The sequence below is a fragment of the Dendronephthya gigantea genome, unplaced genomic scaffold, assembly GCF_004324835.1.
Source record: "Dendronephthya gigantea isolate DGI-Jeju-01 unplaced genomic scaffold, DenGig_1.0 000083F, whole genome shotgun sequence".
NCBI classification, from domain to species: domain Eukaryota; kingdom Metazoa; phylum Cnidaria; class Anthozoa; order Malacalcyonacea; family Nephtheidae; genus Dendronephthya; species Dendronephthya gigantea.
Window position 1 is genome coordinate 946233 of NW_021163093.1, and position 24404 is coordinate 970636.

The following is a 24404-nucleotide window of genomic DNA, read 5'->3' on the forward strand; positions in this document are numbered from 1 at the left end:
ATAAAAGACCGGTTTGACCGTTTTTTCGATTAAACGAAAGCGCACCCATTTTTACTGTACTCTGTCACTGAGAATTCAAAATGATTAAGACCCAATCACAATAACACCCCCGCCCTTGATTTTGCAGTACAATTCACTATAATAAGACACAGCAAAAATATAGAAGGGACTGGATTATGTTGCGAAATATCGCATATTCAACAGTCTTGACTTAGTTACGACGTTAGAAGAGCATTGGACTAACCAGCCAAATGTAGCGCATTCGATACCTACCGCGGTCAGACTAATTTTCCAGCTTGCTGGTTTGTAACTCAAAGTGACATGATCTTTATTCCCCCCAGTCATACACACAATCACTTATTTAGATTGTTTAACAGTACCGTCACAGAGTACCATACAATACAGACTCCATTGTTTCATGCGTATCTGTCATAAATCACTTTACTTAGCAAGTATTGTAGACAGAGGTAGAAACTCCCCCCTGAAACAGGGCGATATTTAATATTGTAAGGGGGGAGTGCTCCTGCGTGCACCCCCAGCTCGACCAAACATACAATATCCAGAAAACTGAGTATTTTATCGAATTCTTTCGCACCCAGTTGGGTTTTTTGGCATTTTCGGGTTTGGTCATGCATTTAGAATTTTCAAATATAATATTGCCATTCTAAGTTTGGTCCGATATCATTAGAATATTAATCTTAAAATCTATTTAAATATGAGGAGGTTTCCATCAAGATTGACTCTCTTAAAACCAACAGCCAGACGCCGACTGTAATTATTTTATCACGCCAATTATATCAGTTATTGTGGCAGATGAATATCTACACGTTTAAAATTCTTATTATCATCAACCGCAAAAATTATCATTAACCGGAAAGGATTTTAGAGATTCCTAGATTGTCCACGGAATAGATATTACATAGCTTGACTATCTTCGTACACTCACGTTCTATATTCAGAGATCAAGCATGTCAAAGCTACAGATCCTATCATCCCAAGCCATGCAGGAACACTTTGGAACGTATACTCACAGATATATAGAAATAGACACACAGATAGTGATAATGCAAAGACTTAGGTGTGTATATTAAATGTATATGTGATGTTGCTACTCTGACTGAACTGAGTCTAGTCCCTTCCATATCTGTGTGGAAGAGCATTGGACTATCAAACCAAAGGTCGCGGGTTCGATTCCCACCGTGGTCAAGCTAATTTTTCAGCTTGCCCGGTTGGTGACTCAGAGTAGCAACATCACATATGCATTTAGGACTCACAGATATAGAAAATATGTTAGACCTAGTTTCGATTACGATCGTGAACGTACAAAGATTTGTACGGTCCTGAAGCATAACTACCACGACGTTGGAATTGATTTCTGGGACATTCACAGGGGTCTCTGAGAGCCAAAATGCCCCACTTCTTTGAAAGTAACGAATGTGTTGTTTGATCATGCCTGTTTTCCACAAAAGGTTTATAGTTTGGTTTGCCTAGCACGTTTTTCCTGTCAGTATTTATACGAGAGTCTGACGCGTATGCAAGAAACTCCATAAAATATTGAATACTTTCACAGTTTTTGCTTGTGACGATTACAACGGCCATTCGTTGTTCTTCGTCTTTGGCATTTACTATAGGATCATCCATTCCCATTGTAATAAAAGCATCCCTTTTAGAAAACTCTCGTTCTTTGAAGCGGTTCATTGCAAAAGCCAAAATATTTGGTCGTCGATCCTGGCAAAGTTTCAATAAAGGCCCGATGTCCTTGTTAAAATACGCACCAGAATCATGATATACTAACAAATCTCCATCGTTTAGCTTGTATATCAAAGCTTGTAATATGATATATGGTTTCCACAGCCAGTAACCGGCGCCTCTGCGCATACGTAGTATGTTTTGGTGCGACAATTGGAAACCCTTTGAGACAGCGGTAAGATCTAATGCCTCGGCATAGTCCATTTTCCCATAGTTTATAGCCGTCTCAACAGCTCTAGATTTTGAGCCATTGCAGCAATTATGGCCGTACGATATGAGAATTTTTCTCCTTTTGATAGTTTTCGCAGAAACGTCATAACGGCGAAGGAGTTCCATCGTTTGTTTTGAATTCCCTTGCTCCCATGGGTGATTCCAACGAAGCTTTGTCTCTCGTAATTTGTTTAGATCGATTCGTTCGCGAAATTTCCAAAGTGTATTATTCGTTTCGAAAGGCAGTCGCACTTTTAAACCGTTTAACATTTTCTTGGCTATTTCATACAATTTCGGGCATTCCTTCTCATCATTCGTCGTGTTTACCGCGTAGACTGGCCCTTGAAAGCTCTTCGCTCTCTTAAAGTAAGTCGTATTCACCAAAATACGATGCTTACGTTGATGTTCCATTACTTCCCACTGGAGTTTCTTTGGATCGAAACACGCTTTCTTAGTTGTGTACTTGTACTTTCCTGATTTTCTGTTATATTTCGCACTGAAAGTTCGCTTGTGGCCATTCAAATATACCGAGCAAGCGACCAACACTAACCAAAACAATGACAGCTCTTTCCATATTTTTACGATTTTGTACCTGTTGACAGAAAGCCAACCCAGTCTTCTCAGTAAAGACATTCTAGAATTTATTGGATTCAACGTGCTTTAAAAACGTGTTTTGTCAGTTAGGTATATATCAATAATAATATAAAATTTAGACGAAACTTACCTGTAAGTCGAAGTTTTAATGTCATCACAAAGCACAGCGGGTGATGAGGTAGAATAGCCTGCAAGTGCTTACTGAGACTACGAAATCTTCATTTATTATAAAAATTGACCATGCAAAGGAAATACATGCATTTTGACTTTGCAAACCTTAAGTATGGAGCCCCCACCACCACATTTTTTATCAGCCAAAATTATTGAAATATAAACAGCGTAATGCGAAATATTTCGCCTGTTTCTTTTGAATTTCGACCACTTGAATAATTATTTCAGCTTCATTGCTCACAATTCAAAAGAAGCAGGCGAAATATTTCGTATCTCGCTTGAAAAATTAAGCGGGTGGAATTAGGGCTTAAGATTTAGAGAATGTGCGAAGTTTTATATTTTCTTCAGGCGAATTAAAGATGATGTAAAGTCCGTTCTGCGCATATATTCTGCGCAAGCAGCACATTCGGTTAGTGGGAGAGCAACTTTTGGAATGTTAATGATATGCGATATCAGCTCGTTGTACTATTACAAGCGGACAGTTCGGGAGCACAATTATTTTATTTCATGTCGCTAGGCGAAAAGATTTGAATTGCGAGTGACGAAGATAAGGCAATTTATAATTAAGACAAATTTAGGATTCTGTGAATAATTCAAAGTAAAATCCGTGATCGATCCCGCTTTTTAAACATTTAAAACTATTTTAATATTTTTAATGTGAAGCCCTAGCCTGGATTTTAATGTTAAAAAAACAAACAAACAAACAAATATTTTTCATATTCTTAACCTTGAATAAAATTTTTTATAGTTGTATTTTATCTATATATCATAATTGTCTATTGTATTGAAAACATTATATTCTTAATATTACCATAGTTTACTTTGTAATAAGCAAAGTTACTGTCTTAAAACCCCGCGGTGATTTCGCCACTTCTTGTAAATTTTGACTCGAGAGTTGTTGTAGTCTGGTGCATGCCTGGTTTTCATTTAGGACCTGTTTACATGGAGCGAGTTATCCCAGTTACGCGAGGTAAAAAGCGCGTCACATATTAGTTTTTCATCATATTTTCAAGGCCTTAGTTATGAGTGTCGTGAACATCTCTTAAATAATGGCTCGGATAAAATGTTTCTATGTGTGTTCAGTCAACAACGACTAATGGCACCTATAGACTTCTTTGTAACTTCATTCTTCGTGATCTTCAAACAACTTTCAAAACTTTGTTTGCGGTGGAAGGAAGGAAGCTTTTATATTTGATATTCGTGATTTGGGGAAATATAATTTTAATATCTGTCGTTCCTGACTCGCCATTTTTTGTCTGTGTACTCTGCACGATCCTCTAGTACAATAACAGTTCAGCCTTGAATATGAGTTGCTAATTATTTTGTGGAGCTCTTCGATCATTATCACGACTGTAGCCTCGTTTAAACTATACTTAATAATTATTTTTCGGCATGAAATGGGCATCGGTGCCCAATTCAAGGTTGAGTGGAATATCCAAGCGCGAATGAAATTGGTACGGGTACCCATTTTAACCGTGTCGTGCCAATAACTTGAGTGGAGTAAAAATGGAACTTGTAAACCAATCACTTCTGACATATACAGTATGAGTGGATGCAAGTGGATGCGAGGTCTAGGTCTAGAGACATAGTAGGTGATGAACAGAAGAGCGCAATGAATAGCAAGTTGTGTTTTATCAATTTATCTCGCGAAATAAATAAATCCTCGTAGCCTTTGACGCTTAAAATTTTTAAGTAAAAGACTTGAGCAAGTCTAATTTGCTTATTTCACTCGTTTGAACCAGGTTTTAGAAAATTGAGAGTTTATTTTGTTTCGGAAAGCTTCGACACGTTTCTTTCGAAGTTGCAAGTTTTCTGTTTGTTATTTTCAAAGTCCTTTATACGTGTCAAAGTGAATGATTAAAATCATAATAACCATTGAATTTCACTACAGGGAATGCCAATACAGCCCACGCACTAGCATAATTATTTAACAAGAAATGGTCGTATTCAGCTGTGCCCTGCAGTTGTTCAAAATTTTACTTACTTTTACTTACTGATTTGCCGATGTATTTGTAAACACCGATGCTTTAAAAAGAAGAGTTGAAATCAGGTAGGGAATTACCACGCTGTAGTGTTTACATATACGAGTGGTTTCCAAGAGGGAAATAAAAATCTGAAACTATATGTTTTAGCATCAAATGTGGTATCACAACTGCCTAAAATACACGCCTATTTGGTCTACTTTAGGCAGTTGCTATAGCATATTTCATGCTAAGTTATCTCAAAGAAGCTGCCACGCTGCTCCCTGGTTATACTGGAACGTATATACTTTGGTATATATTTACTAGTTGTGTATTTTAATAAAGCTAAATGTTTACGTTTAATTTCACATTTATACAAGCCTTCATTTAATTCGTTTTAAAATAATGCCAATATCAATTTGCCGCTACTTGTCCACCTTCGAGTTAACGGTTTGGCTAGCTGGCTTAGCCTGGCTACTTTAAATATAAGCTGTTCACTTGTAAATATTTATGCAATAATTATGGTGTTGAATATGGCTTATATTGTTTCAGTCTGTTAGTACCTTAGTGTTTACGTTGTGCTGAATATTTATATACGTGACATCATCGCCACTTCATTGTTGACTGCACGAGATTGTGGAGGCATTCATATAGCTCGGAATTTAGCTGTAACTTGAATTTCGCTGAAATTCTAATTCTTATTACTTCTTTATAGTGCTATTTCTCTCTACCTCTTTCCGCCATATTGTGCTTCCACACAAAGTATGTTGTATTCATTTTTCAACTTTAGCCAATTATTTCTTAATTTGTTAAATACTATCTTGATACAAGTGTGCCATTTTTGTGGTAAACGTCGCTGAACTCGGTAATATACAGACTGCGTAAATGGTATTTGCAACCGGAGAACGTCTCAAGAATCAATAGTTTTAATTTTTAATCCTGGTCGCTCCTTTAATATGTTTAAAGTGGAAGCAGGGTGCACATGACTGTCCTCATAGGGGGATAGCAATGACAAAAGAGAGAAACAAAGAACTTTTGAAGAGTGCATAAAATATTCTATTAACCTACTTCTTATGGACCGTGGAGCCCCTACCACCACATTTTTTATCGGCCAAAATTATTGAAATAAAAGTCAGACAGGAACTTGCTAACATTAAGGACTTAGCTCCCCCCCCCCCACACACACTTTCTGATACGCTCCGAGAGCCTGCCTTTAAAGTCGACCAATAAAGTTGCTCGATAAAAAGTTCTGTAGCAATTCAACTAGACTAGTACCATATTAACTTGACATTACAATATTGGCGTTTACATAATTATGACGTTTACATTATACTCAAATCATTGGCGCAATGGATACCGTGCCAGTCTCATTAGCACTAGGCGTTTGCGTACCGGGGCCGGACCCATTTTTAGTCGTGCCGTGCTAATAAGTCAGTGTAGTGTAGATAAGCGTAATGTATATCGGTATGGCCATGTACAATATATTCAGTGTGATAGTAGAAATTTCTGTCTCTTAATAGACAAAGACAGGGCACGCCATGCCTTCCTCAAACTCATTGGTTACACTGCTCAATGCTGTTCTTGCAATCTTCGTGGCTGTGATGTTTTTTATACCTGTTTACATTGCGGTAAGTATGCAAAGAATAATTTTTGCTGGTTTATATTTTGGTCAACAATAACGGATATTATTAATATATACCACTTGTCAAAGTTTTGTGTTCTTAGCGATTGGTCGAAAGCGAATCACGCAGTGACGAAATTTTGATCACGTGGGGCGCATATTTAGCTGTTTACGTTGTTGTTTTGTTTTTGACAAGTGGTATCTAATAAAAAAACCTTTTTTACCGAGACCTCAGATTTCGCCTCGTGAAATATCCACCGGTCTCGGCTCAAAAAAACATAATGTTTCCTTCGATCACGGTAAATAAGTGTTGATTGACAACATGAAGAAGGGCTCATAAACTCTTAGAAAGACGCGTTTGCTTGGGAATGGCTGTGAATGAATCTTGCAGGGGCGTGCTGGCCAGGGTCGAGACAATGGGAACTCGTTGTGGGCCCCTGGCATAATGGGCCCTTTAGACTATAAATTGAAATTTGAAAAAGTGTTAAATACACAACAGTTTGTAAAAGCAACCTTTATAGGAATATAGAAGAGTTGTATATTAGCTAAATCATGATGTCCCAGACCTGTATTATTAAGAGCTATTTGATTTGCATATCAAGTACGTGGCCAAAGCTAGCGTCTCGTTACAGAATCGCATCACCGTGTAAGGTTACTTGAAGTACTAGTATTCCTGCAACCTTCGCGTCATACAGTATAATAAAGTGGAGACAGTTTGTCTAGTTTGTTTTTGTTTGGATCGCGCCCTTGGGCCCCTAAAATGTTACTCATTCGTTGTTCTTCTTGAAGACCCAGCACGCCCCTGGAATCTTGGTGCTTTCAGAAGTGAAAACCAGGGGGGAAACCATCGCGGTGCCATGGTTTCCCTCGTTTCCCACGCCTATACTTTGAAATAGCGACATAAGAACTAATGAATAATTACTTTGTCATAAAGTAAATAATTGATACAGAACTGGAGCTAGTGTACCCACGTTTTTAGTGCGCATGCTCCACAAGTGCCGGAGATTGAAAGTATAAACAGCTCTGTAATTTATCTTTTTAGCCATTTTGAACATTTCATGCACTTGCCGAGCATGCGCATTTGGTCAATTTTCTCTAACGGGCACTAAAGAAAGCGGTAACGGATCGATTTAGCCGTCATCTTCACTCCCTTCATATTATATTAAACAAATGTAATCAAAAAATTTAATTGACACCCTTTCCATAACTGTTTATCGCTTTAAAGTGAAAGTATCTCATTGACTAGAGGGGAGCGAAGATCCATCATTGTGAGGGGGGGGGGAAATGAACGGCTGGGGGGCGAAAGCCCTAGTTATATAGTTAAAAAAGACCCTGTAACGCTAGGCTTTTCTATCCAAACCGTTTCAATTAATTTGCGCCTACATTTCTTACATTTTCAAATACTGGCTTTGCTTTTAAGGATGACTGAAATCTTAGATTTTCACGGCCTCCCTAAAATTTCCGGGCAAAGAGAATAATCAGGCACGATTTTCCTACCGGAGTGGTGCATGTTGCTCATGATCTCTACGTGGGTGGGCATCTCAGTAGACTAAATTAACTGATCATGTGGCCACCCTTATTAATCGATTCTTTTATTAATTATATATAGTTTTCTGGGTTACACGAGAGCGCAGGTACGTACTAAACTGGCCAAAATAAATAGCCTATGAAGCTATAATTTGATCACAGCTAAATGCTGTTGTCCGTGATCGTTGAGTCGTTGTTTGTTGCCGTTTTTTGTTGTTTTTTCTATTACCGTAGTTTGTTGTTGTTGTTTAAATTGTAGCCTTCGTTGTTGTGTTTGCTTTTGTTTTTGTTGTTGTTGCGTACCGACGAAAGAGCTTCGCGACGTTTAATGAATAATGGATTAAAATAAAACCAAACTACTCTGTGGTGCTGAAATACCGCTCAAGTACTTTCTTGTAAGGGCTGCTTAATTTCTATTTGTTTCTCATGTGAAAGCTTAAAATCATATAAATGTATTTCTAATACTAATAAAATCAGACCGGATTTTGTTTGTTTGTTTTTGCAATAAAACTCGTGAAGGCCGCTGCAGCCCGTCCAATTATTTTGGCAAAATTTTCAAACATCATTCGTATACCGTTATTTTTACCGCCATCGCATGACTACCTATTAGAAAACCAGTCTGGTGTAGAAAATACTTACAACGTTAACGTGGACAACTTTCACTGATCTCGACCAACATATAAAAACACGGAAATTTAGATAGATTTTAATGCTTTTTAGAAAATAATGTTAACAGAATCCTCCAACGAAGTCTTTTCTATATTTACTTCTTCATTTTTCACTTTGACTGAAACAACTCGCCGCCATTTTAAAAACGCTGAAATTTTCGGTACAACCACTTTTATAATCAATACTAAGACAGGGTAATTACTATCTAGACGAAGACGCAGTCTTCTCACCAGAAACAATAGTGTTGACTCCAGAAGAAACTCATACCTGTCTTGACCCACCTTACGTTTCGCCGACGAATGACAGACCAAACAACCAGGAGGAAGAACAAAGATTAATAGCTGCTTTGACAAACCTGCAGACGAAGTGTGATCATCTTGTATTGCCTGGATCACCTAATCACGCACTGACAACGAATCATGAAGATCTGCGATGGAATTCGTACGTTTGTATCGGAGGAAAAACAGGCCTGACAAAGAATAATTGTTTGATCTATTCTTTTGGGTAAGGATTTGAAACCGGAAACTTTTCCAGTAGATAATTTTGTGACATAGAAGAGAAAGTGAAGAAAGCAATATTGCGACTATTAAGTCACTGTTAAGTTTGACTGTTATCATAAGGAGACTAGGTCCCAGCCATAGGGGAACGTGCCTATAATTATAAGCGAAGGTGTTAAGCACTGATTGGACGAGCAAGATTTTTCAAATTAAGACGGAAGCTCACCTGATGAGGTGACGCCAAGTGACGCCAGATAGCCACTACCAGCACATTCAGAAATATTCATAGCAGATGCATGATCAATTTTCAGTGTTCGTCCATTTTAAAAATACTTCTTTTTCCAGCATCAAACACTTGTGGGAGAAGTTTCCAAGCAAAGTGGAAATGGACCTCGGCTGTCAAGTATTCGGATTTGACCCAGGTCTCGACTATATTGACCATTACCGCACGGCGAAAGTGCGGTTTTTTAACGCGAGATTGTACGACAAGGATCAACAAGCGCAATACCGAATATCGGGTCCACCTGGTTGGAAATATCGAACATTTTTAACGTTAATCAAAGAACTACATTTCAGTGACGTAAGTTTTTATTTCTCACGATTTTCTCATTTAGAAATACAGTAACATATCTTACCAAAAATACATTTCCACACATTTTTGTATGAATTTGGTAACCTTGATTTTACGTACGAGGAATGATAGAAGCACTTACATGCGAATTTTTCAATGCCAAAAATCCTGAATAAATGGCACCCTAACTTTCGAGCAAAACCACAGGCATGCAGTGACAGATGATACGGAATAAAACAATGGGAAAGAATCTGAGAAAGAATTCTTCAGTTGTTTGCACTTAATATTTCTAAAATACTCGACTGATTACTCGATTATCCCATTTACTCATTCAACTTAGACTTCTCAAGTACCTAAAATTGTGTTCATTTACTCAGAAGATGGGTATTTTCTATTCAAAAGAGAAATTCTATTTTTTTCTCCACAATAGCCTCTTATATTGAATAAAACAAGGGATTTATTTTTAAAAAATAAGAAATAAATTGAGTAACTTTTACACAGGAAAGATTCTCATGTAATTATACTTTGTCAGTATGGACGATAGTTGCTCGCTACTGTCAATATAACAACAATATCAAAAGTTAAAATACGACCTATGACATCAGCTGTGTTCCATCACAATTACTTGCTTATCACAATTATAATTAGCAATAATACCACGAGCTCAATTCGTATATGATTCTGTCAATTTCTTCTTTATTTACCTCAGCAAACCGGTCAGCCCTTTTGCTTTTTATTTGGTTTTGCTACCCACAGTATATGAGCTGATATGCGGTGGGTAGCTCGACCAATCAGATTGCAGAATAGCTCATATACAGTGAGTAGCTATATTATAATCACAATTATGCCTACTCGCTACGATTTAAATCAGTTTAACTTTAAAAGCAATTACAACACAAAGATTACATTTGTCTTTGACGCATCTTACTGGCCGGTAACGTCACCTTTTTGCGATGACATATATATCATGGCCAGAAATTGCGGACATCGAATATGCAGATTGCCGTAGCAAATTTGCATATCTGTTCAAATATTATTCGTTTGCAGAACTATAAATTATATTGCGCATTCTTAAATTTCGCAAAATTTAAGAAAATCATTGCATCTTTGCAATTTGCCCTGGTTGTTTCTTGTAATTCGTGTCATATTAAAGATCCTGAGGTAATATTTTGCTGGTAAAGGTTTATGTTGGCTCTGCATTTTTTTTTTATTTCTACGCTATTACGGTTTTTGTTTTATATGGTATTCAACGTGATAAATAATCAAACTTTTTTTTGAAAATGCAGGACGAATACTGATAAAATATTTTGAAATACTATATAAAAATATTAAGATTAACTTGCTCTGCAACGAGTAATTAAGGCAAATTATAATTGACCTACCTAAAGGTGTATTTTTAGCGTTTAGTACTGTGCACATTACAGTTTACTATAAACTCACGAAGCTTTATTTTGACACCATATGCAAATTTAGGCGGAAGTAGAATGTTAATTATGTCCGAATTTTCTGGCCATGTAGCACATGCAATTACATATATATTGAAATGCACAACTTTCAGGCTATATGTGCGCACAATAACGTTTTCTTTAATCCTTAATTTTTCCATATTAGGCATATTTTTTCTTGCATCGTGTGGACAGTGCGCGTCAAAGCAATAAAATAGACAAACACGATTTCAAAACGCTCAAAAACGACTCTCGTGTGCACATATAGCCTGAGGAAGGAAAATTAGAAAGAGTCCATTTCTTTAGGAACCAATCGATCACGTTCGTCTTGATATAACAGCAGACCTGTGGCAAGGGATATCCACAATGCTTAAGGATGGCAGCCTGTTAACCTACGCCAAACAGCTCAGCTTTGAATACGACTTGAATAAGAAGAATGTCACACAAAACAGAGAGATATTTACCATCACACAATGGTTAAACAAACAAGGATTTCTATTGGCTCACAGCCAGCCAACCAAACTCAGCGGTAAATCCTATTCAGTGGTTTATGTCAACACGAAAATGAACGATGCACGATGAGAAGTCCAACCCATAGAAAATGGTAGTTATTATACATTTATATACTTGTCGAAAATAAGCAAAATAAAAAATATACACAGCATTCAGCAAGATGAATCTGATCTTGTAAACATTAGGGCTACGTTTACACGATGTCTGACGATTTGGGAACGTTCCGAAATTCGTCCTTTTTCGCCTGTTTACACGGAACCATGCAAATTCTGGTCCTTTTTTGTCGAGTGTTTACACAGTACATCAAGGCTAATTTTGCTATTGGTTATAGGTTATACTTCATGTAAAAATACAATATGAGCATCGTCCTGTTTAGAAATTTCAAATTTATAGTCTGTTCCGTGTTTCTCGTGTCCGAACGAAAAGACGAAAAGGACGAACCGGTTCCAAATTCGTCCGGTGCGATGTATACGGGGCCTGGATAACAAATACGTCCGGAAATGAATGTGCATTTAGCTATTTTTTAAGCCCCATGCAGACGGGTAAGTTTTCATTGACAAGTTTTCTTGACACGAACAAGTTTTCGTTGACAAACACGGCAAGAATTGGCAAACACGGGCCTTCGTTACTCTCTGCTGATGTTTTTTAAACCTCTTATAACTACATTTTGCGTAGTTAAATCGTAGTTAAGTCAGAAACAAATGACTCTGATTGGTCAATTCTGTCACTAACTATAGTTAAAAGTTAACTACGTTTTTATACAACCGGCCCCTGCATGGTACTATGCAAAATTATGCCCCGTACAGACGGGCAAGTTTCCTTCGACAAGTTTTCGTTGACAAGTTTTATTTGCTCGTGTGTACGCGAAAAAATTGACAAGTTTTCTTTGACAAGGAGCTTTGTTCAAAAGCTAGTCATGCCAGCTTTTCAACAAGGAAAAATGGCCGTCAAAGAAAAACTTGACAAGTAATTGCGCAAGCAGCAACAATCTACGACTTCGAGCCAATCGAACGAGTTTTATCATTTCTGTTTGTTTTGACTGAGATTCGGTCGTATACTCATATTATCATGCCTCATATTATCGTAAAATATAATCATATCATCGTAAAATATACTCATATTATCGTAAAATATACTCATATTATCGTAAAATATACTCATATTATCGTACTTATCATTTGTCAAGAAAAATTTGTCAAATTTTTCGCGCACATGCATGCACGAGCAAATAAAACTAATTGCAAGAAAAACTTGTCAATGAAAACGTGTTCGTCATACGCACGAGCAAGTGAACTAGTCAAGAAAACTTGTCAAGGAAAATTTCCCTGTTTGTACGAGGCTTAACCGGCGGCCGATCGATAAGCAGTGGCGTAGCCAGCCTGACGATTTTGTCTCGCTATGTAAATTTCGAGTTCTTATAATTATTCATGTCTTTAGAAATCTATTGTTTTCACAGCCATGCAGTAAACACAAAATTATTAGCATGGCAGGACAAATCGACAGGCTGGCTACGCTACTGTCCGATAAGTCAATAGAACATCTTCATATACCAATATTGTGGCCAAAAAAAGGTTATTGAAATCTGAAGTACTCCGAAAAATGGCGGTCATTTGTAATTGTATCTCGGCTAGGTGCATAAAGCTTGCCGAAAGTTGAGTGAGTGAACTTTGGTTGAAGTGTCGTATAATGTTGCGTGATTTTACGCCTCTCATTTCGAATCAGTTGGATGTTCAACATTTATAATTGAAATCGATAGTAGACTTTTTCATGCATTTAGGCACAAATGCAGCAAACGCGACGCTGTCAGACAAAAGGGACCCTTGATTGTCCTTGATAAAACTCATACTAAAATCGAAAATGCATGCGTGCAATCCATATTTCATTGTTTTATCTCATGTTACGTCTACCATGCACTTGTACTATGTTAATACGAAGATAAGCACATGTTTGCGGGGGGATATTACTGGCTAGTCACACTGTCACCAATGTATATGATACAGACTTCAGTATAGTTCAGGAGTCATCCCACGCGATCGACAAATTGTAGTCATTTTGCGAACAACTGCATGTTTACACCGTCTATCAGTCATGCAGTATGAATTCCTATAGTTCTGACTCTCATAGTTAAAAAACTAACAGGTTTATTCAAATATTCCGATATGACTTAATATTCATTTAACAACTATGTGACATTTAACAATTAATAATTGTAGTTTAACTTCAGCTCGAGTCGTTTTTATAATTATATTGGCTAAATAGCCAAGTCCGAGAAAGCAAGATAGCTAAGCAAGCAGAGATGACTGTCAATCGTACTATAAATCATATATATTTATATTTATAAGAGAAAGACATATAGGCCATATGACTCTCTCTTATAAATATAGACAGAACTTTACATTAAAAAAATTATGCAAACCTTTTTTCCGATAACTCAGCCAATCAGATTTCGTATAGCTCGTATACCGGATAGCATATAGTTACATATTAGCTATATCACATCTGCATTTATGCATATATTAAGTCTTGCACAAGCTAACCCATCTTTATAAACCCGACCTCTTACGTGGAAAAAATATATACATATCAAATTCCTGTCTATAATTATAGACAATTTATTAATTTATTGCATTCAGAAAGGAAGCGATATTTGCTTCGAATTTAGCACCTTTCTCTATATAATAAGAATTGTTGGCAATTCAAAAATAAACTCCGTTCGGAAGATCTGAAATCGATATTTTCAAAACAATGCACCACATTAGCCGGACAACACGGTGTCTATTTCTTTCCAACCATCTTACGAAAAGGTCCTTGGTCGCATTGCTGGTGATATTTTGTCTAATGCGCTTTGCGATGTTCGGAGTTTACCACTTCAACGATCTGGGGAAGTATTACGTAAAGGTATAAATAAGAATAGTAGTTAATACTTTTATCATTCTGTAATTTGTATCCAAGCTGGCGATTGTCCAGGACTCTCCAGGAGAACAACAAAGTAACTACCCTGGACTGCCTAGAAATATTAGTAAGGCTAGAGTTACAAATATTGATTCGTTCTTGTGCTAGCTTCTATATAGGAATGATTCGCAATTGTTATAATCATGTAATTTCGTTCGACCGTAAATAGTCTGTGAAAGATAATTCAGGCATCGAGCTTGCTTTTATGATTGCTTTTACATACCTTATTGATTAATCTACTAAATCTGAATGCTACTGACCCTTTTTATAGTTCAAAGCATAGCATTGTATCGTGATATAAATCATTGTTTTGTGATATAAATCATTGTGTTTTGATATAAATCATTGTATTGTGATATAAAGCAAGTTATACAGGTATAATTGATCAGAACGCCGTATAAAAAGCGCCAAAGACTCAAACTAGAGACCTTTAGTTTGACGTTTACGGCAAACGCCAAACTGCTAACAAAGTTTGTGTTTTAACTCCACTACCTTTAAGTGTGCGGCAATTTCGCTAAATTACAAATATTCTACATAAAACTGGTGATCGATGTTCAGCAGTATATAATGTAAGAAGGCAATACTCTATTTTATGCTCTAACGGCTGTGGGTGTATGCAGTCGTTCAAGCATTAAATTTTATACGGCGAACGTGAAACATTTCTTATAATTACTGCTGAACATCACGAGTTTTATGTATACAGGGTGTCCCAAAAAAAACGAAAACTATTGAAATCACCCATAACAATGTAATTGTTAGAGTTTGAATGCCTAAGCACTCTGATGGACCCACAAGTGTGTAAATGTTTGCCATAAGCATTTTTATGCATGCATATGATGCAGTAAAATTTGCTCGTACGCGAAAATGATATTTATTAACAATATTTAAATGTGCATCTCAATCACCATGACCTTTGACAAGTCCCCTTTCTCTAGCAACACAAAGCATCTAGCATTTCACTGTCACTGAGTTGCATTAAATCCCCACGGGTTAAAATTCGTGCACACGGCATTCAAATTTTAACAATGAGTGATTTCAATAGTTTTCGTTTTTTTGGGACACCCTGTAGAACGTTTGTAATTTAGCGAAATTGCCGCACACTTAAAGCCGTAAACGTCAAACTAAAGGTCTCTACATTTAATTATTAGGAATTTAATAGTCGGTTCTCGTATGCGTTCGTCCGTGCCTCGTTGTCGAAACGAAGCCAACACCACGACATTTTGCACGGCAATACGACATGTTTCAAAGCCTGCATGTGTCAACGTTTGTCGGACGCATGTTAAAGCCTGATTCACGGGCGTAATTTTTCAGCGAAATGCGAAATAAAGTGGTCGAGATTACAAAGAAGTAGCCTATAGGCAAACTATTTCGCATTTCGCTGAAAAAAAAAGCGTGAAATCAGACCTTTAGCGCCACTGTTTTTATATAGCATACAGTGAAGAGATTAATCTGAATAAAAAAAACGGTAAAATTCGTGCAGAGATCCATCGAATATAGTTTCATTCCTCATTTCCGCTTTATTTTATGCCACCAAAATATCCATTGCCTGCCGATGGACTTTCCTCAGTAAATTTACTGCCGTCAAAGTAGTTCCATTTCGTAAGTAACTATATACTCGCGTCTGTACATGCCCCATATAAGTATATGGGGCATGTCAACGAAATGTTAACTTGTCAGCACTATATGGTCTGCACATAGTCAGCCCTATCAAATATTCCGGAAATTCTACTCCTACTATTTCGAAAAACACACATAATACTCATCAAAGGTCATATGACTATATATCATGTGACTATATCATACGTATTCAAATAATTCAATGCTTGTAATGTCACATAAACAAAAAAGGGAGCTTTTTTTAGGATACTAATGCGCGACTCTTTTAATAGGCCCCTTTCAGACGTGAAATTTTTCACTTAAATGTGTCGAATCGAACGCGAATTATACCTTAAGCAGAGACAGCTCATTTACATTAGGTTCGGCAATCGGCACATGAAAGTTCGACGTCTGAAACATGAAGGCATAATTATATTGACTTGTTTCCTGAAAACGTTTAAATTTTGACATAAATACGAATCGTTTCCTAATTTGGTGTTTTAATGGTTTAAGGGTATATGCATGTTCTGGCCTGCAATATTTATATCAAGAATTGGATTTCAGCCTGGGTCGGCTATAGCTAGAATTACATTTCTTTGTTGCATGTTAATCTTTCTTTACAATAATTTAAAATCTGTAGTGTTGAGCAGCTATAAAAGCGACGTATATAGCATAAGAAATTTGCTGCCCCGTTAGTTTTAGCGTCCAAGGCTTAAACAGTTATATATGGCCTATGTACAAAACAGGATATATATATATATACACATATTGCCTATTTTTTAACATATATACTTCGAACAGTCAGAATCGTGTAACTGAACGTTATTAAACACAATTTGACTACTGAAAATGTAGCGAAATAAGTTTTAAGAACCATCAGGCGCGGATCTAGACCGTATCGAACGTGGCTCGAGCCACGGTCAGATTTTCGCATCCAGAATTTTCCCATCTGCAATCTAATATTCACACATTATTTAGAAGTACATATTAATTATTTGAATCACACCAAAATTAAGGAAATATATGTCTAAAACAAATAATTCGAGTAATATCTTTCGTAATCGTTGTCATATTATTACCAATTCCTGCTAAAAGTGGGAACAAATTCCCAATTATTATTCCTTGTTTCATATTATGATTGTTCAGTTAACACTGAACTATAAAATTCGCCGAAAGCTAACCGAATTGTGCCGAGTATGTTCGGAAGCTAGTCGTGCATTCGAAGCTGCGATCACAGCAACTGGTTGACACGGTCAGCGTGCAGATTATTGCGCAATTGTTACTAAATATAGTAACGTCCGGACACGGTGCAGTGTAGCAAACCAATCACAGGGCAAGCTTTTGCCACGTGCGACACGGTGCGACACGGTGGCCTGTTTTTGATTGCGCAATAAACATGATAAACAATAAAGTTCGACACTTCTCGACTTCGAACTCGGATATAGTTTATAAATAACACGTTAAATTGGTCTGTTCGCTGCATCCTGGCTGATTCAGGCTGAATCGAATGTATTAATACATGAATCCGTCGAAATTTCTCAAAAGCAAATCCAAGCGAGCATATTTCAGGGGAAATATCGCTTTTCAGGCTACAACATGATGGAATTATTACTAAAGAAAGGCTTCGCTCGCTCGCGTTATACAATCGCAACGACAATTTTTAAACTGCTATTTCCCAAGAGACAAATACTGAAAATCTTTGCTTAATGTCCTTGTAAGGTAAGACTTTTAGGTTTTAAATCGAGCTATGGGCGCTCTTCTTTATACGGAAAAACGGCCAGACCGGTTCTGTTGTGTTCGGTAGTCGGTACAGACAAAAGTATATTGTTATTTACATCTGATCTGCCTAACACGGGAAATGCAGTTTCACCGCTATATTCTTAACGAAATACTCTATTTCAATTTAAAATATGACCGGTCTGACCTTTTTGGCCGCTTAATGGAAAGCGCCCTAGGCCCTATGATACAAATTTGCATTTACGCTGTGAATAATTTGTGTATGCAAATCTCACGTTATGTTGAGTGTGAATGAAATATCCGTAAATACCTTTATAAGCCTTAACAAAAAATTTTGAAAATGGTTTTGTGGTTTTATGAAAGTACAGGGATTTACAATATTCGCTTTTAAACGTTCCCCCTTCGCCATACGCCCCCCCCCCCGACCGGAAAATTTTTAGTCCAATATGACACGGTCAGATTTTCGGCTGGATCCGCGCCTGCATAGCTACAAACTCAACGAAATATTGACTATCATGTCCAGATAATTTGTCAGATCAGATGTCTAAAATAAACGCTGTACCAGCAGTCGAATTTTTTTCAGGAATTCTACTCTGTTCTTAACGAACAGGCGATTTGAATTCCCCAGTTTCAATTGTATTCTAAGCAGGTGGATGTGTACTTGTTTAATCAGGGATTAATGGTATAAAATCAGCCAGTAGTGTTAGGAATTAAGTCTTAATTAGTTTTATATACAGCTCTGACCTTGATCACCAAAGGAGTCAATAATTTTTATACCTGTGATGAAACTGTTACTTCACGTGTGTATCGTGTGTGTATCACGTGTGTATCGAATGTGTATCACGCGTGTATCGTGTGTGTATCACGTGTGTATCGTGTGTGCATCACGTGTGTATTGTATGCACGAAGAAATCTAATGGGATAGAATGGGATAATGTTGCAAGTTGGCCACGCTGCATGTTCATCTAATGTATTCAGTCTGTAAAGTTTATACACAGCCTTACAGAGAGGCCGAGTAGAAAATCTTTGGATGATTATTGTACATGTTCTTCTCCCGTGGCCACTATTTCTCTCTTTCTCTGATACATTTACCTTTCCCTCTCTCTTAGAGCGGTTTTCACTACCACCGTAGGCTTAATTTTTCGATGGAGCAAAACTTTTTGCTTGCATGGTTTTCTTTTTCAATTGTGACCAGTGAACTGTAAAAAAATCTGGAACGCTAACTTGGCCGCCATCTTTAAAGCCAAGTTTGAAGGTAGTTTTTGAACGTTAGAGACAGACGTAGTGGAGGGTAATTATCCAGGAATATCAAGAACTCTCAGAAAATCCCTTTTTCTATTGTGCATGACCTCGTACAATCTTTCTGTTACAGGTAGCTAATGCCGACATGATATCCGGGGACTTCAGTTGCAAAAGCTCGATAGTGAACAATACCTGCACGTTCCCTATGAACGAGCGCAATGGGATGAAGTTATGCCTTAACCTTGGTGAAAAATGCAAAGGATTAACCTATAATCTTGGAACAAACACCGTCAGATTGAAGTCGGGCGTTTTAGAGAGACCGAAATTTACTCTGGGCGTTGTAACTGTTCTGAAAAAGGAATATAAGCATTTCATAGAAATCAAAGAGGAAAATTGCGCACCCCCAGAGGTAGGTTCGTGAAACAATCTATATTAATATACAATCTTCGTGCATAGCCTAAATCAATGCACGCGATTGGTCAAAATCAATCACGTGATTTCTTGTTGCCTGGTGACAGATCATGAAAATCGTGGTTTATTCGCAATAACCGCATTGTGCACAAGTCCCCAAAGGTAAGTCACTATTCCTAAAGTATATTCTTTAGTGTTCTGGGAACCAGTCAGTGTTTAACTATGTGATTTAACTATGCAAAATGTAACTTAGCATCAAATATGGTATAACAACTGCCTAAATAGACAAAAACACTTCTCGACGTTTCGACCTGAGGGCCTTCGTCAAGAGAGTTAGTATGAGTCAGGAGAGTTAGTCGAGAAGTGTTTTGTCTATTTAGGCAGTTGTTATACCACATTTGATGCTAAGTTGTTTGAAGACGCTGCCACGCTGCTTCTTGGTTATATTGGAACTTATGCAAAATGTAGTTAAAGAGTTTTATACAACCAGCCCAAGGTCATGAAACCTTATCATGCGAATATTGCTGATACCTTGTATTGAAGTAATGACATAAATATGCCTATAAAAATCAGGCTTTAATCAACAAAAGAAAAACTACTAATAAACATGGTGGCCCAAAAATAAAATGTACAGCTTGAGTGCGGGCTCAGTTCAGTTCGAATCAGTCCATACTTCATTTTACATAAAAGCGTTCTGATATATATTACAGCAATGTCATTTGAGGAACTGCAAAGCATTTCCTTCTGCAGTGTCTTATAACTACTCATTGTGTGACTAGATATATATGTCTTAGACAGTTACTATCTGAACATGAGCTAGGAATTCGGAAGTTGAAAATTATACATATCAAATCCGTTAGTATATGCATATAGTACTTTATGACTGAGTGTTACTCCTTTTCAAAACCCTTAGAAAAGCCAAGCAAAGTCAAGCGTGGATAAGAAAACTAAGAACAAATTCTGTAATCTTCCCATTATTGACCCTTTTGATCCAACTGTTATGAAAATGATCGAAAAGGTTCCGCCTTTGGTTTGTAAAGGAAAGAAAAACTTGACTTTTTATCAAAATGGAGTCCTAAGAATCACTCCAGGTTTGTTGCATCCGCGGTGCGGTCATGCGGGTTCGGATATTTTGACATCAGATCCTGATACATCACAGGTGCTGATAATTATACTGACACATGGTGTTGGAGATTGGGTTTGCTAGATCACATCATTCAACTAAATTTATTTAGACTTGTTGTGGTAGTAGATGGTTTTCGATAGGCTCTTAACATAATAATAGGCTCTTGAATATAATTTATTTAGTTCATGTAATTTCCCTACACAACTTGAGCGAATCAGAAATAATAAAAGCAAGAAAATTTGTTTGAATTGGGCCACAAAATATGTCAGAGATCAACAAATTCAAACCAATTTTGAGTACCAGTCACTTTCTATTATCTTTGTCTTCACGGGAGACGATCAGGCCGTCAAAAACAATAGAATTAAAGGTGACCAGTACCAAATTCAGCTTCAAATTGTAGCTTCAGCGAAATGGCCGGCAGCTATCGTTCCAGTCTTTACTGATGCAGTCCACTTGCCGAAGTTAGAATATCGCCTTGGGAGTTTAGACTGCCGGTTGTCTCAAAACGATTATTTAATGGGTCCGATTCAAACACGTGCGAGATTATTGTGAGCAATAATTCCTAAGTATTTGAATCAAGCCATCTAAACACCGGAAACCATTAAGTAATTATTTTATAAAATAATAACAATAAGGTGTGTTCAAAGTTTGATTTCAAAAAGCGAATTAAATTTCCGTGTTTGGATGGCCTGATCCAAACACGGGCTTCGTCCAATCAGAACACGCGTTATCATGTCATTTTATAAATAACATCTAACTTCCTTTGACGCGTTATAGGAGAAAATGTAAGAAAGGTTGACTATCAAATTCTACGAAGAAAGAGAGACACTGGGCAAGGTTACGACGTTTTCCGAACGGGCACGTTGACGCCGTCGGATCCCGAAGTGGAGCTAAACGAAGACATGGTGTATCTTGAGGTACAAACCGACGATGGTGACGCCCAAAGAGAGTTTCACCTTGATGTACGACCACGTAAAGAGTACGTAGAACGCAGTGCGAGTACCAAATCAGGTATACCGCTGAACGTTATGATGGTGGGCATGGATTCCACGTCACACGCGCATTTTCATAGGAAACTGGGAGCAGTCTATGAGTATTTGAGGGACGAGCTACACTCGGTCATATTCAATGGACATTCGATTGTTGGTGATGGCACCACTGAGAATGTCGTAGGGATGCTTGTTGGTCGCTTTCTAGATGAATTGCCTGAAGGCCGAAAAGGGTGAGTTCAGGAATTTTTCAAAAATAATTTTTCTTTCCCATATCAAAGATTTTCCTCTTCGCGTTAATAAAAAACCGTTTATTGTTAAAACCAGTCCACACAGGCAATTTTTGATTATTTTATGCCTGGTTTCTCTATATATTCGTCACAAGTGGTGAACATGTCAAAATAACTTACGTGATAGAATATTTTTATGTAAGACAAATTTACATCCGGACTATTTATCATCGGAGAAAATGACTTGTTCAAGAAAATTACGCCCGGTCCTAGGTTCATTCCTTTGTAACACGTGGTTTACTGTTTTAGGAGGCCTGGTGCCGAGTGTATCGACCGCTGGCCACTAATATTTAAAGACATGCGAGAACATGGCTACGTAACATACTATAGTGAGACGAGGTTTTGGAACGGTGCGATTACGGCTCGACTTAAAGGTTTTTGTACACCCATTGATCATTACTTACTGCCATTATGGTATGCAGGCCTGACAAAATGACATCGATGTTTAGAAAAAGTGGTAGAGAAAGGCACGTATATTAAGGGTCACTGCCTGGGCTCTCAAGCGATATACAACGTTAGTTTCGACGCTGTTCAAAGCTTCCTTGACGCTTACCCCAACACGCCAAAATTCGGGTTTCAATTCAATGCAGATTTTTGCCATCACGAATCTTTTAATTTTATTTCGCTGGTCGAAGATAGGCTGTTCAATTTTCTCAAGCATTTGAAAGATAAGAATTATCTTAATAATACTTTGTTAATTTTATTTGGAGATCACGGACTTCGCTACGGTTTTGTCCGTTCCAGCATTCTTGGCCGGATGGAAGAGAGATTACCTTTTCTGTCTATGACTTTCCCGCCTTGGTTCCAGGCCTCTTATCCCGAACTCTATGCGAACTTACGAAGGAACGCCGAAGTTCTTACGTCGCATTTCGATATCCACGCTACCCTTCAGCATCTTTTGACGTATCCGAAAGAGCCGCAAGGTTTGCCTCACGGGAGAAGTTTATTCACAGACATAGGTTGGAGAACATGCGAACAGGCGGGGATACCATTTCATTACTGCCCGTGTTTAGACTGGGATATAGTTAGTGCTGACCACAAAGATGTGCAGATGAGCGGGCTCGCTGTCGTCAGCAAAATTAACCGCATGCTGAAAGAGACGGGCATAGACCAAAAATGCGCAACTTTAAAACTGGAAAAAGTTAAATCAGCAATTTTAATAAAGTCAAAAATCGGAGGAGATGAAGAAAGTCGCGCAACAAATGTCCTGAAGGGTAAATTAGATCTATAATAAACATATCTGCCTCCATATTGGCGTTTTGAATCCCGTGCACGCCGTCACGCGTTTTATAATTTATACTTTGTATTACACCGATTTCTCATTCAAGAAAACGGAACAGTTTAGGGTAAGTCAGAATAAACTACAGTTCTACATCAACTTGCAATCACATTGATATATTTTTTATGTTAAAACACTGTTTTGAAATGAATAACCAATAGCGTTTTTATTAAGGTAGTTAATAATAGTTAGTAAATTGAAAATGGCCGTGTAATTTATTCTGACTTACCCTGAATCCGCCACTGTACAAGGCAAAAAACAAACCTAGTCACCTAGAAAAAACACCGATAATACTCCCTTATTTTGCCCTTATGAATACCAATTTGCCAATGTGTGGTTCAAGAACTGCCTACTGAGATGGCTTCAAGCAGGGGCTGGGGGAAGGCAGCCGCCTCCCCCATGCGGGATCTCTAGCCCTTCCCACTATCCTCCCTCCGCTGGGAAATACAAAAACTGCCTAGAACAGAGAAAAAATTTACCATATCGCTTACAATGAACAGTTTTAAGTATATTTATATTATGCAATCATCAACCCCCACAAGAATCTTTATAATGAGAAGTAGTCTCTAAAGGCCCTTTAACCAATACAATCATGTTTTTCATAGGTGGTTGCATGTATCAACTTCAAGTTGAGACAACGCCAAATAACGGTCTCTACGAAGCGACGGTACAAATGATCTTCGGGGAACCTCATGTTAATCCTCAAATAAGCAGAATCAACCAGTATAGAAATGCAGCGAATTGTATTAGGTCTACACAACCATTACTCAGGAGATTCTGCTACTGCATATGAAATCAATTTAGCCGGACACTGGGTAGACGGACGGCACCTTCCCGTAACATATAGTGAAGGGCCTCTTTACAACAACGAGTTTTGAACTACGGTGAAAATTGTTTACATGAAAATCGAAAAAGCCGAATCAAATAAAAGGGAAAGACTTTACATTTATCCCGAAAGAAAACTTCTGTTTTCTCGGAATGCGACGATAATTTTTGCAACAATGCACTGACTACATACATAGCATATAAAATTTATATTCAATCGTTGACAATTAATCACAGTAACGCTAAATAGGATTCGTACAACACGTCCCAACGCTTTGAGTAGAATAAAATAGACAGATAAAAGGAAGTTTGGTGATGTGATCACCCTGCAGTTAAACACACACAACTTTACAAAGTATAATAGGCCTTTAGCGTTTATGAAATTAGTTGTCAGCTTTGTAATTAGACTTTTAATTCAATGAGTTTCAC

The 24404-nt window shown here is 37.5% G+C and overlaps 3 protein-coding genes across 4 annotated transcripts; 2 read left to right on the top strand and 1 right to left on the bottom strand.

The window, feature by feature from the left end:
- Positions 1-1199: 1199 nt before the first annotated feature.
- LOC114533045 lies at positions 1200-2696 on the bottom strand. The gene is made up of 2 exons (XM_028554626.1): positions 2684-2696; positions 1200-2551 (listed from the first exon to the last, which is right to left on the bottom strand). The coding sequence occupies exon 2, from the start codon at positions 2368-2370 to the stop codon at positions 1297-1299; it is 1074 nt and encodes a 357-aa protein (XP_028410427.1). The 5' UTR covers positions 2371-2551; positions 2684-2696; the 3' UTR covers positions 1200-1296.
- Positions 2697-4670: 1974 nt separating this feature from the next.
- Positions 4671-12671, top strand: LOC114533043. 2 transcript variants are annotated; one of them, XM_028554622.1, is made up of 7 exons: positions 4671-4774; positions 5401-5447; positions 6206-6313; positions 7916-7940; positions 8712-9006; positions 9345-9579; positions 11322-12671. In XM_028554622.1, the coding sequence occupies exons 3-7, from the start codon at positions 6224-6226 to the stop codon at positions 11595-11597; spliced, it is 921 nt and encodes a 306-aa protein (XP_028410423.1). In that variant the 5' UTR covers positions 4671-4774; positions 5401-5447; positions 6206-6223; the 3' UTR covers positions 11598-12671. The 2 variants fall into 2 exon arrangements, with proteins under 2 accessions (XP_028410423.1, XP_028410422.1); XM_028554621.1 differs by lacking the exon at positions 5401-5447.
- Positions 12672-20472: 7801 nt separating this feature from the next.
- On the top strand, positions 20473-24028 carry LOC114533029. The gene is made up of 6 exons (XM_028554604.1): positions 20473-20557; positions 21370-21814; positions 22121-22221; positions 22321-23085; positions 23756-23893; positions 23955-24028. The coding sequence occupies exons 1-6, from the start codon at positions 20473-20475 to the stop codon at positions 24026-24028; spliced, it is 1608 nt and encodes a 535-aa protein (XP_028410405.1).
- Positions 24029-24404: the final 376 nt, after the last annotated feature.